Source organism: Lontra canadensis, unplaced genomic scaffold (genome assembly GCF_010015895.1).
Source record: "Lontra canadensis isolate GAN:19392208 unplaced genomic scaffold, GSC_riverotter_1.0 scaffold1, whole genome shotgun sequence".
NCBI classification, from domain to species: Eukaryota; Metazoa; Chordata; class Mammalia; order Carnivora; family Mustelidae; genus Lontra; species Lontra canadensis.
In genome coordinates, this window is record NW_022630995.1 from 121135458 (window position 1) to 121148967 (window position 13510).

Genomic DNA, 13510 nt, shown 5'->3' on the forward strand with positions numbered 1-13510 from the left:
GACATTTAACGACTGAGCCACCCAGGCGCCCCAAGGCAGTTTAAGTTTTAAAAGGTAGTTTGTTTCCCTTATAAACATTCTTCACTAGTTTCTGAATGAAACTAGTTTTCTGGCTATGAAAAAAGTCAATCTTAGACTGTTTTTGGAATTACTTTGAGATGGAAGTTCCAGGGATGGAACAGAGCAAGATTAGGATTTGGATTAAAAATCCGCGAGATAAGTGGGAGACCCCCATCATTCATGGTCAGAATATGGACGCGACAATAGGTGCTCCAGTCACTGAACCACCGGGGACAGCCTCAGGATTGGGGGGAAAAAAAAAAAAGTCCTTTTTTGCTCCTCAGGCGAAATTTTGCTCTTTTGGTCTGGATAGTGACTGGTAAGCTATTTTAATATCGGAGAGCATAGACAGGCGGATGGGAGCGGACCCTGGAGATAACGCGAGCTGGTGATAAGTGTTGGAGCCCGGCGCGGTGAGAAGCATGAATCTGAGCTCCCAAGGATGGAGAGGAATGGAGAAGGGGAATTAAAGACTGCGTTTCCGGGTACGGGAGGCTTTGTTGCCAAAGCTTCAAGAAAATACTGGTTGGGTACTAGCCACCGATTGTGAAATCTTCCTGCGTGCTCCGGAAATTCACCCCCGGGGCCGCTGGCAGTCTCGGTTCTCTTTTCTACGCCTCTGACCTCCAACAGCCCCAGCGCCCTCCTGGGACCCTGGCGGAGCCGGGTCTCCCACCGCCTCCGTCAAAGTCATTTGACGCAGTCCGGGGCCAAGGCGCGCGTAGCGGACGGGCTGTCCCCGCCGCCCGCGAGGAGGGAGCACAGGCCCGCGCACTTTTACTTTCGCTGCCCTCCTAGAACCTGGCGCGTTTTGTCTGCGCGCAGCAGAGTAGGCGCGGCCCGACAGCGGCTCGGTGAGCTTCCAGGTACGTCGGGTCTTTCCGGTCGCCGCGCTCCAAAGCTGCCCCCGCAGCAGTCCGCAGGGGTGCGCTGGACGCCGACCTGGTCGCGGGGGATCCCCGCTAAGCCATCGTCTGAGCGCGGGGCCGGAGGCTGACCGGCGGGCGGGGGTGGGGGAAGAGCCCCGGGACACCAGGACCCGACGCTCTAGCGGCCTGGGTCTGCGCGCCTCGCTTCTCCCCGGACGAGGGCGACGACGGTCTGGTAAGGGCTTTCAGGTGGCGCGTGCGTCGGGCTGGGGGTGTGTCTGCGCTCCCGGGTTACTGCAGCGACCAAACCCCGCAAGTGGGAGACCCATCGCCGCGAGAAGTGGGGAAGGGTCAACTGCAGATCCGCGCGGGACCCTCGCACCCTAACCCCGAGCGCGGCCTTTGCGCGGGGGTGAGCTTCACGGACCCTGCGTGTGCCTCCATCCTTAAAATATCTGATGAGAAAGTAACTTAGAGCTTTTAAGCTTGGGTGAGTTCTTGAAATAAGAATGCCCTGAAGTTCCCCCTTCTAACTTCAACTTCTGTAAATGAGAACTTGTGTTCAGAACTTAGATACAAGCCGGGATAGAGTTTTTTACTGCTTTCTGGGGGGCGGAGGTTGATTGACTGATGAGGTGTAAACAGCTCAGCTGGCTGAGATGATGCTACTCTTACTGAAGGTCTTGTCTGCACTTGTTACTAACTCAGATCTTTACCCAAAAGCAACTGGTGGATAAGGTGGCCTGACTTGAAAGCAGAGACCAAAAAAGGAAATGGCAAACATCCTATTTGAAAATGGCTTATTCACCGGTATTTTAAGTTTCTTCCTGTTCTAAGCAGAGAACATTTGCATCTTTAAACTTTTATAATGCACTCATTTTATGAAAATTGCTAGAAGTTTACAGCATGTTTTGTAAGTTTCTAAGCTATCAGTTAAATTTTTTTGGATTGTTTTCTTTAAGAATTTGGCTTGGTTGGTTGAATATCTTATTTTGATTTTCCTGATTGAGCATGATTTATGGTTAAACGGCATCGTGGGGGTGACCTTCTTATCAAGATCTCCTAACAAATATAAGTTGTGTTTACTCCTTATTAATAAGAAGCTTGCTTTTCCAGACACCTGGGTGGCCCAGTGGATTGAGGCCTCTGCCTTCGGCTGGTGTCATGATTCCCAGAGTCCTGGGATGGAGCCCCACATAGGGCTATCTGCTCAGCAGGGAGCCTGCTTCCCTCTCTCTCTCTCTGCCTGCCTCTCTGCCTACTTGTGATCTCTGTCTGTCAAATAAATAAATAAAATCTTTAAAAAAAAAGAAGCTTGCTTTTCAAAATTATGTTTTCCCCCAGAATAACATTTAAAATTTATATTATTTTTCCTCGTACCAAAAAGCCATGCCTGAGTCTTTGAATGCTGTCTTCTTTATCAATTATTAAGTTTAAAAAAATGCAATCATTACTTCTTGCTGCTTACTCTTACCAAATTTATTTATTTATTTATTATTATTATTATTTATTTTCCAAATTGTGGAAGAACATATGTTTCAAGGTACTTCTTTCAATGATGGACTATGGATAAAAACTATTTTTTTGCTTTTGAATGTCTCAAAATGTCTATCTCACCTTTGCTCTTGAATGATAATTTAAATGGGTCTCGACGTCTAGATTGGCAGGTGTGTCTTCCCTGCCCTTTGAGGATATCATTACATTGTTTTCAGGCTAGAGGAGGAATTTTTTTTTTTTTTTTTTTTTTTTTTTGCTGAGGATTCAATATGTATTTCTAATTTGGCAGCTTATTTTTTTTCCATTTGAAAAAAATGTTTAGCTATTCTGTCTTTTAATATTTGGATCCACAGCAGTGTACATGGCAGGCCTGGAGTTCTGATTTCTTACAGGAGATTTCTAGTAGGCTGGATTTCAGCTAGGACCAGAGGGCAGAGACTTTTGAGATCCCTGTTCAGATAAAGGGTAGCCTTTTCCCTGCCTGTGGCTTTATGGAGAGTACACTTTCAGTTCCCAACGGTGCATTGGGCTCTCCATCCCTTCTCTACTCCGGCTTCCTGCAACCATTACAACAGTAGCCTTGAAGTGGGTTATCTGGCCATGGCTCGCTGGGGACCACGGGGCTTCAAGTTCCTCTCAGTTCTGGATCCACAGATGTGCACAGCCTAAGTTGCTGCTCCTGCCAGGCTTACCTGTCAGACTGGCATCTTTCCCTGGGTCTTGGGCCAGTAACGCTTCACCACTCTGTCAATATTATGAATTCTTTAAGCAGATGATTTTATACTTTGTACAGACCCACAACCCTCATTAGATAGGCTCCCACTCTGGCTAACTGTAGCCACTGCTTTTCCCTTTCTCAATGTCTTACTCCGCGGAGCTCTCAGCCCCATGCTGTAATGTTGAGGGGAAATGGGAGGAGAGAGATGTGACTGTCATCTTCAGTGTCAGTTTGTGAGTGGTCCTTTTGGCATCACTGGTAATTGTTATTTGTTGAAAAGTCACCATGCCGTAAGTACCACATAATATTTGTATGAAACAGCCCAAGATCCCTGCTGTTACGAATTTTACAATTGAAAGACAGAAGGCTAGGAAACATTTTAAAAATAGATGTATTTGACCTTTAAGTCTCAGCTGAAAACTAGTATAGATTTCTTAAAATTGGTGCTATTTATTATAAAATGGAATTGATCAAGTGAATTTTGGTTATCCAGTACAGTTCATACTAAGATGATTTTTTTTCAATAACTGATTCAGCAGAAAGACAATGGGATAACTATGGTACCAAATAGTAGTCTCATCTCATCTTAACCCTGTCAGTTTTAGGGGTAGGGACAATACTGGATCTATAGTCCTTATGGGTTAATTTCTGTTGCCTGCTTTTCTGCTCTTCTGTACTCATTATCTTTGCTTCCTATAGTACCTGGTTGTCTTTTATGGTGTACTGGACATACACTTTGAAAACTGTTTGTAGGAAGAAATTTGAGGCCCAGATAATAGTCTCTTCTAGAGAAAATTTCCCTTAGCTTCTGCAGGTAGCTGTGAGCACTAGCATTCCAGAAATAATCTTCATCCATTTTCAGAGACAGAGACTGTCTGAACCATCCGGATAGATCAGAGCTGTGCTATGGTCTACCTAAGGGCTTAGTTTCCCCTGGTTTAGCTTTACCTTTCCATCCATGATTGCCCCAGACCTTAACCTTAAATGTTCCGTCCTTTAAGGCTGTCAGAGTGTCACGCAGCCCATCAGATGAGGCTTACTGTGTTCAAGGTGATGAAGGATGAGGTTGAAGATTTTGGCAGAGAACTGGAAACTGTAAAAAATGACATAGCGGATGGGGAAAAGAACCAAAGAGAAGTTAAATAGATGAAGATGCAATAACTGCAAAATTTAAAAGCCATGGATGGATCCACCAATAGATTAAACACAGCTGAAGAGAGAATAAACTAAAAAGTACATCCGAAGAAAATATCGAGACTGAAACTTGAAGAGACAAAATATGGAAATAACAGAAGAGAAGGGGCCTGGAAAATAGAGCTTAACTAGTGCTTAGATGAAAACGTCTGACCGTAGATGAATATATTAGAAATGAAGAATGGCTGAAGATTAGTGAGCAAGCATCTTCCTTGAGAAATTAGAATAAGAACAGTAAAATAAATCTAGAGGAAGCAGAAGGAAGGAAATAGTAATATAAGAATCGAAATTAGTGAAATAGAAAAGAAATAGAGGATCTATGAAATGAGAAGCTGGTTTTTGAAATGCTAGTAAAAAATGATAAACTGCTGACCGTCAAGACAATAAAAAAAAGCAGGCACAAAGAACTCCATCTAAGGGATAAGACAGGACATTAAAATAGTAAGAGGATGTTCTGAGTAACTGTGTCAATAAATTTGAAAATTTAAAAGAAAATGATAGATCCCTTGAAAAACACAATTTACCAAAAGCTGACAGATAAGAAAAAGAACATCTGAATAGTTCCATAGCTGTTAAGTATATGTAATATATTTTACAAAAACAAGATAAATGTACAGATAATAACAACAAAAACTGAAGGCTCAAAAGGCAGCATTGGTGAATTCTACTCAAGGAAAGGAAGGGAAATGTATAAGGCAATTTTACTCTGAATATAGATGGAAAATTCTAGAGAAAATATTAGTGAATAAAAATATCCAGTAAAATATAAAAAGGATAATATATCCAGACTAACTTGGGTTTATTCTAAAAAGACAACATTGTCTCAGCACTAAATCAATTAAAGTAAATCACCAGTATTCTCAGGGTGAAGGTGGAAATCCATGTAATCATCTCAATGGGTACAGGAAGATAAAAAAGAATTTGATAAAATTCAACATTCAGTAATCAAGAAAACAAAATAAAGGTATACAGATTGGGAGAAAGAAAAAAGAACCCATTACATCTGGGTGATATGATTGTGTACATGGAAAATAAAAATAATCTACAAACTGGAATTACTAAATCAGTTTAGCAAGGTTGCTTAAGTGCATGGTAAATACATAAAATTTAATTGAATATATATATATGTGTGTGTGTATTTCCAAATAGTTATATATATATAGTGTTACCAGTACAAGGATAAGACAAATAGATCAGAATTGAGAGCAGTGAGACACACTCACTCCTATGAGGACATGTGGCTAATTGACAAGGGTAAATATTGTTGATTGTTTCCCCAAAATGATCTTTTTTAAAATGGTGCTGTGTCAATTGAATATCTGTATTGGAAATAAAATGAATCCAGTTCACTACTTCAAATATTAATCCCTAGGAATAAAAGGCAAAGCAATAAAGGTTTTGGAGAATAATAAAGAGGGGCACCTGGGTGGCTCAGTCAGTTGGGCATCTGCCTTTGGCTGGAGTCATGATCCCAGGGTCCTGGGACTGACTCCTGAGTCAGGCTCCCTGCTCAGCAGGGAATCTGTTTCTCCCTCTGCCCCTCTCCTGCCAGCCCTCCTTGCCCTCTCTCTCAAATAAAGAAAAAATAATAAAGAGAATATCTTCATGATACTATAACAAAGGCTTTTTAAATAGGCCACAAAAATGACTACTAAGAAACAAAATAGAACACATAAGAACGTCTGTTCATTGAAAGAGCTCGTGTAGAAAGTGAGAAGGAAAGGTGTAGAGTGGGAGAAGACAGAGTCGTACCTTGTTTTGTTGCCGGGGGGTGAGTTCCGGATTTTTTACAGATTTAAGTTATGTAGCAACCCTGCATTGAACAAGTCTGTTGCTGTCATGTTTCCAACAGCACTTGCTCATTTTGGGTGTCTGTGTCACCTTTCGGTAATTCTGGCAATATTTCAAACTTTTCCACGATTATTATATTCATTATGATGATCTGTGATCAGTGATGATGACTCACTGAAAGCTCGGATGATGGTTAGCCTCCGTTAGCAAGAAATTGTTTTTATTTTTGTTTTATTTTTATTTTTTTAAGATTTTATTCATTTATTTGACAGAGAGAGACACAGTGAGAGAGAGAGAGAGCACAAAGAGAGGAAGTAGACTTCCCGCTGAGCAGGGAGCCCGACATGGGACTCAGTCCCAGGACCCTGGGATCATGACCTGAGCTGAAGGCAGATAATTAACTGCCTGAGCCACCCAGGTGCCCCAATAAATCATTTTTAAATGAAGGTATGTATTATTTTTTTAAAGACATTGCACATTTAACAGACTACTGTGTAGTGTAAACTTAGCTTGTGAGTGCACTGGGAATCAAAATTCATTTGACTCCCTGTATTGGGATAGTTGTTTTATTGTTGTGGAACTGGAGCTGCAATATCTCTAAGGAATGTCGGTATCTGTAACACATGCATCTTCTATTCTGAGAGTATATATCTTTATATATGTGTATAAATTATTAAATTAAGTATTAAGTATATATAATTTAATATTTATAATAATTATTAAAATAATGACAATCCAGTAGAAAACAGTAGGTCAAACATTGAAACTGTGCACATTGCAGATGAAGATGTTCAGACTCATTAGTAGTCCAGGAAATGAGATTCCGATTACAGTGAGATGACACCACCTCCTACCAGAATTGCTGAAATGAAAAAGACTGGCTGTGCACAGTGGTGGCAAGATCTAGACAGCTGGGCTCTCATACAGTGCTGATGGGAATGCCAACTGTGGCTTACCCATACTAAGAAACACCGCCACTCATTGGGAAAGAATCAGAAATGTCAGGGGCACCTGGGTGCTCAGTTAAGCATCTGCCTTTGGCTCAGATCATGGTCCCCGGGTCTTGGGATCGAGCCCCACATCAGGCTCCTTTCTCAGCGGGGAGTCTGCTTTTCTCTCTCCTTCTGGCTGCTTCTCCCTCTCCTTATGCGCTCGCGCTCACTCTCTCTCTCTTTCTGTCAAATAAATAATTTAAAAAAGGAAAACCTATTTAAAAAAAAAAAGGAATAGAAGTGCCTCTCTGTGTGGAAGTAGGAAGATGTCAAGCTACATTGTTAGGTGAGAAGTGAAAGTCCAAAATAACTCTGCATGGTGTGGCCCCATTTATCTAGAAGAGACAGGAGGCGATGCCAAGCAATTGCATTGGGGCGGCCATAAAAAATCTGGCAGCAACAGCTATTAAATTTCCAAACCAAGTTATGTATTAACATTATGTATGTTTTAACTCTGTGCCTATAAATTATATAGCCTGTGCTTTGATAATCTCTCATTCTGTGAAGGTGGGAAATTAGTTTTACCTATAAAAAGTGTCCTTGGGGTTAAATTTTTAAAAACGTTTTGTGCAGTTTATGTAGTGAGCAAATACAGACAGAGGAGTGCAGGCACAAGGAATGAGAGAGCTGAATCAAGGCAAAGAGGGATACACGGCCCAGAAGGAGGACAGAAAGAGGGTGCTGGATTTATGGGGTGTAGGGAATCTTCTGGTGGTGGAGAGTGTGTGGACCGCTTTACTTCCCCTACATTCATCCCAACAGCCCATCCAGACCGAGAACTGCTTCTGCACTTCTCTGCAGGAAGAGAACGTTCTGATGGTCTCCTTGTCCATCAGCCCAGCAACCACCTTGCTGTGGCTGGCGTTCCCAGCATTCCTCCTGCCTGCCAGTAGTAAGAGCCAGACAAGCTTGAGGAGCACGGGACCTTTGTCTTTTGGTGAAAGCTTGCTACCACTGGAGCTGTGTTCAGTGAATAGTTGTCCAGTGAGAGCTGTGGCTGGGCTCTGTGAGATCTCTAACTCATAGGGGACATCGAGGCAGGGAGGAGGCGTGCTTAAATACAAGAAGGTTTGAAGTGCAAGAGTAGGTGATTGTAAATCCATATGGTTAGGCCTAGCTCATTTATTTCTTCTTTCTTTCTTAAACATTTATTTACTTATTTTAGAGAGCGAGAACGTGAGCATGAGCAGGGGGTGAGTGGGGGAGAGGGAGAGTAGCTCAGCGGGGAGTCTGATGCAGGGCTTGATCTCAAGACCCTGAGATCATTACCTGAGCTGAAGCCAAGAGTTGGACACTTAACTGTGCCACCCAAGCCTAACTCATTTCTTCACCTGCTGGCTTATTCGTTCCTCCATTCATTCATTTGCTCATTCTTTCGGCTCATGCTTAGTGAGACGTGCTCTGTATTCCAGATGGTATTAGGCTTTTAGGTCATGGCATAGGGGCAGAAATCTCTGTTGGTATTACTAGATGTGTGAGGGAACTTATTTGTCATCCTCATTCATACATTTCATTTGCCTCTGTTTTCCTGGTACTGTGTGTGTGTGTGTGTGTGTGTATGTGTGTATGTTGTGCCTTACAAAATGTTTCTCAGGAACAGGAGTCATGATAAACTGTCAAACACAACTGCTCATTTGAACCTCTTTTATTTGTAGGTTGGACCCCTGGACAATGTCACATGTTTTGTGGACAGTATGGGTGTTGGGGGCTGTAACCAAACTCTCCAAGGAAGAGGGCCCTGATCAGGCTTCTTCTCCATCCTGTGACCCCATGGGTGTCTGTGATGGCCGCTTCAGATCTTTAAAGTCCATCCCGTCAGGGCTCACGGCCGCTGTGAGAAGCCTTGACCTCTCCAACAATGAGATCACCTACATCCACAACAGGGACCTGCGGGGCTGCGTGAACCTCGAGGCTCTGAAGCTGGCGTCGAATGGAATTAATGCCATAGAGAAAGATTCTTTTAATTCCCTGCGGAGTCTCGAACATTTGGACTTATCCTATAATCTCTTATCGAACTTATCATCCTCCTGGTTCAGGCCCCTTTCTTCCCTAAAGTTCTTAAACTTACTGGGAAATCCTTACAAATCTCTCGGGGAAACACCTCTTTTTTCTCAGCTTACAAATTTGCAAATTCTGAAAGTAGGGAGTACTGACAGCTTCACTGAACTTCAGGAGAAGGATTTTGCTGGGCTAACTTTTCTTGAGGAACTCGAGATTGATGCTTCAAATCTCCAGAGGTACGAGCCGGAGAGTTTGAAATCAATTCAGAACATCAGCCACCTGGCTCTTCGTATGAAGCAGCCTATTTTCTTGCTGGAGATTTTTGTAGATCTTTCAAGGTCCTTGAAACATTTAGAACTGAGAGATACTCATTTGAACACTTTCCAGTTTTCGAAAGCATCCATCAGGGAAACAAATACATTGATTAAAAAGTGGACGTTTAGAAACGTGAAAATCACTGATGGAACTTTTAGTGAACTTGTGAAACTGCTGAATTGTGTCTCTGGAGTGTTAGAAGTCGAGTTTGAGGGCTGTACCCTCAATGGGCTTGGTGATTTTGACATATCCGATATGGACAAAATTAAAAATATCCGTGGGATAGAGACCTTAATAGTACGGAGGTTGGTTATTCCATATTTTTACTCATTTTATGATATGAGTAGTATCTATTCACTTACAGCAAACGTGAAAAGGGTCACAGTAGAAAGCAGTAAGGTTTTTCTGGTTCCTTGCTCACTTTCACAACATTTAAAGTCACTAGAATATTTGGATCTCAGTGATAATTTAATGGTTGAGGAATCCTTGGGAAACTCAGCCTGTGAGCAGGCCTGGCCCCTCCTGCAAACCTTAATTTTAAGGCAAAATCGTTTGAAATCATTAGAAAAAACTGGAGAGACTTTGCTTACTCTGAAAAACCTGACTAAGCTTGACATTAGTAAGAATAATTATGTTTCTATGCCTGAAACTTGTCAGTGGCCAGACAAGTTGAAATACTTGAACTTATCCAACACGAGAATATACAGTGTCACCCGTTGCATCCCCTGGATGCTGGAAATTTTAGATATTAGCAATAACAACCTCGATTCCTTTTCCCTGATTTTGCCACAACTCAAAGAGCTTTATATTTCCAGAAATAAGTTGAAGACCCTACCAGATGCCTCCTTCTTACCCACGTTACGCGTCTTGAGAATCAGCAGAAATACAGTAAGTACTTTCACTAAGGAGCAACTTGATTCTTTTAGCACATTGGAGGCTTTGGAAGCTGGCAATAACAATTTCCTTTGCTCCTGTGAATTCCTGTCTTTCACTCGGGAGCAGCAGTCGCTGGCCCAGATCCTGACCGACTGGCCAGACAACTACCTGTGTGATTCTCCATTCTCCGTGCGTGGCCAGCGGGTTAAGGACACGCGGCTCCCGGCCTCTGAATGCCACCGTGTGGCTCTGGTGTCTGCTGTGTGCTCGGTCCTCTTCCTGCTGATACTGCTCACGGGGGTCCTGTGCCACCACTTCCATGGGCTGTGGTACCTGAAAATGATGTGGGCCTGGCTCCAGGCCAAGAGGAAGCCCAGGAAAGCGCCCCCCAGGGACGTGTGCTATGATGCCTTCGTGTCCTACAGTGAGCGCGATTCCTACTGGGTGGAGAACATGATGGTCCAGGAGCTGGAGCACTTCGACCCTCCCTTCAAGCTGTGCCTTCACAAGCGGGACTTTATCCCCGGCAAATGGATCATTGACAATATCATTGACTCCATCGAGAAGAGCCACAAGACCATCTTTGTGCTCTCAGAGAACTTTGTGAAGAGTGAGTGGTGTAAGTATGAGCTGGACTTCTCCCATTTTCGACTTTTTGATGAGAACAACGATGCTGCCATTCTCATTCTTCTGGAGCCCATTGAGAAGAAGGCCATCCCCCAGCGTTTCTGTAAGCTGCGGAAGATAATGAACACCAAGACCTACTTGGAGTGGCCCACAGATGAAACTCAGCAGGAAGTGTTTTGGTTAAATTTGAGAACAGCAATAAAGTCCTAGATTCCTTCATTAAAGGCCAGTCTGGGTCTGCTGGTGGTCTTTGTATCACTAGTGGTAGCTTATTCTGACATGGTTGTATGGAAACTGTTTGCAGACTTGCTTATTAAAACCAGTAAAACTGTTGATATTTTGTTTTGTTTTATAAAAACTACCAGGGTAAAAATAAAAGTTTCTTGGTTTTTCTTTATCCTGTCAGATAATCATGATCTAGTCCATTACTGACATCAGGATTATCTGTAGCTTAGTTCATTAGGAAATAGCACAAACGAACAGATCTCATAGGAATATGTTGGTCAGTTTTCTGCAAAGATACTCATTTGTGTCTGCAGATGGCATTCTCTGCCCCACTTGGCTGTCTCCTCTGTGTGACTACTCTTGAGAATAACAGGGCAAAAGGTTGGGGAACTCAGCCAAACTTGTTGCTATTCCTAGAAAAAAAGTGCCTTGAAAATTTTTCAGGATGCAAAATATCTACATGGTGGTGTCACGTGACCTGGGTCTGCCTTTCTGGGTGTTGGATGGGTTTCTTCAGTCACAGTTACTTGAGAGAGACCCTAGAACACCATATACAGTAAATTTTATCTTTCCATGGAAATGACACTGGTGAAGAACACCTGACCCTTGAACAATGCAGGAGGGGCAGTGATGTATCCTCTCCCCAGTGCACTTGGAAATCTGTGCATGTGACTTTGACTTCTCAAAACCTTAACTACTAGTAGTTTAAGGTAGACCAGTAGCCCTGCTGATAACATAAACAGCCGATTGACATACATTTTGTATGTTATATGTATTATATATGGTATTCTTACAAAAAAGTCAGCTAGAGAAAAGAAAATGTTAAGAAAATCATTAATCTGTGCATAAATGGACCCACACTGGTCAAACCATTGCTGTTCAAGGGGCAAGTGTAAATAAAATAATCCATTTAGAGGACTTCAAAGGAAGCTCCCATATCCCTTACTCTGATCTTCCTTCAGCCTTTAGCTCTGTGTGAAGTTCTAATGAGTTCCTAGTTACCCAATCTTCTAATCCATTTCCTCTGGAGCATCTTGCTTTTTTTCTTCTTGTGAAAAAGCCTTATTTCTGATTCTAAAAAGGTCTCTTTCTTCTCCCTCTGACATGTGAGCTAAATAGATTTTTAAATTTATTTTAAAATCTCTGTACCTAGAGATTTCTCAAAATGACCCAAAAATAGTTGATACACAACAATTTAAAGACAGACACTACTTCTGCATGTTAATTTTTAAAAAGATTTTATTTTTAGTTTTGCAAGAGAGAGAGAGCATGAGCAAGCATGAGGAGGGGGGATGGGCAGCAGGAGAAGCAGACTCCCCACTGAGCAGGGAGCCAGATGTGGGGCTCAATCCCAGGACTCTGGGATCATGATCTGAGCCAAAGGCAGACGTTTAACTGTCTGAGCCACCCAGGCACCCTCCATATGTTAATTTTTATAATCTAGAGTTAATACTACATTTAATGCAATTAAGTAAGCTCAGAGCTATTTACTGATTCATTCCAAATTTCTTCCTAAACTGGGAGCCACTCGTGAAAGAAAGTGAACTTCACCTGACCCGCTCAGTTCTTTTTCTTTTTTTAAAGATTTTATTTATTTGAGAGAGAGAGAGAGTGAGAGAGAACACAAAAGGGGAGAAGGTTAGAGGGTAAAGCAGACTCCCCACGGAACTGGGAGCCCAGTGTGGGACTTGATCCTGGAACTCCGGGACCATGACCTGAGCCGAAGGCAGTAGCTCAACCAACTGAGCCACCCAGGCACCCCGTGACCTGCTCAGTTCTTAGCCAGAACTGGGTTTGTGTGGTTGATTGGCTCTGGAGTCCGAAAAACCTGGGTCCATAAATGTGTATCCTTGGGCAAGTCACTTAAGTGACCCCAAATATTGTTCTGCCCTTAGGATAGGAACACTAATATATACATCATGTAGGTCTGAATATACAGTAATTTAGGTAAAACACTGTGTGTGTGCCCCTTGATTATCATTCCCTCTGGAGGGGGGAGGAGGACAAGGGGACCAAGCCTCTGAGAAAGGGAACCATTCATGCTCACGAGGGGTGACAGTGGTGCCTATGTAGATATTAGCTATTATTTTTTTTCTCTGAGAAGTGGTTCGTCTTCTCATAGATTATAGTTTGTAAATGTATATTTTTCTGTTATGGGTTCTCTCAGTGATCTAAGGGACCCTGTTTTTTGCAGAAAAATACTGCAGAGAAATAAGCTCATTAAGTGCAAAGCAGTTTTAGTCCTGAGGAAACTCAGATAGTGTTTCTTCTTTCTCATACCAACTCCTGGGAAAGTGTTATGGAAGAGATAGTAGCCAGCCTAAGAAATACAATGGACAAGTTCA

At 42.6% G+C, this 13510-nt stretch overlaps 1 protein-coding gene across 2 annotated transcripts; it reads left to right on the plus strand.

Annotated features, from left to right (window-relative positions):
- Nucleotides 1–906: 906 nt before the first annotated feature.
- Nucleotides 907–11318, plus strand: TLR2 (toll like receptor 2). Of its 2 annotated transcripts, XM_032862556.1 has the most exons (3): nt 1825–1842; nt 8777–9358; nt 10253–11304. In XM_032862556.1, the coding sequence occupies exons 2-3, from the start codon at nt 8793–8795 to the stop codon at nt 11148–11150; spliced, it is 1464 nt and encodes a 487-aa protein (XP_032718447.1). In that variant the 5' UTR covers nt 1825–1842; nt 8777–8792; the 3' UTR covers nt 11151–11304. The 2 variants fall into 2 exon arrangements, with proteins under 2 accessions (XP_032718446.1, XP_032718447.1); XM_032862555.1 differs by lacking the exon at nt 1825–1842 and adding an exon at nt 907–926 and having other exon boundaries at nt 8777–11318.
- Nucleotides 11319–13510: the final 2192 nt, after the last annotated feature.

What these genes read in the sequence shown, in the direction of transcription:
- TLR2 (XM_032862555.1), top strand. Translation starts at nt 8,793, where the DNA reads ATGTCACATGTTTTGTGGACAGTATGGGTGTTGGGGGCTGTAACCAAA.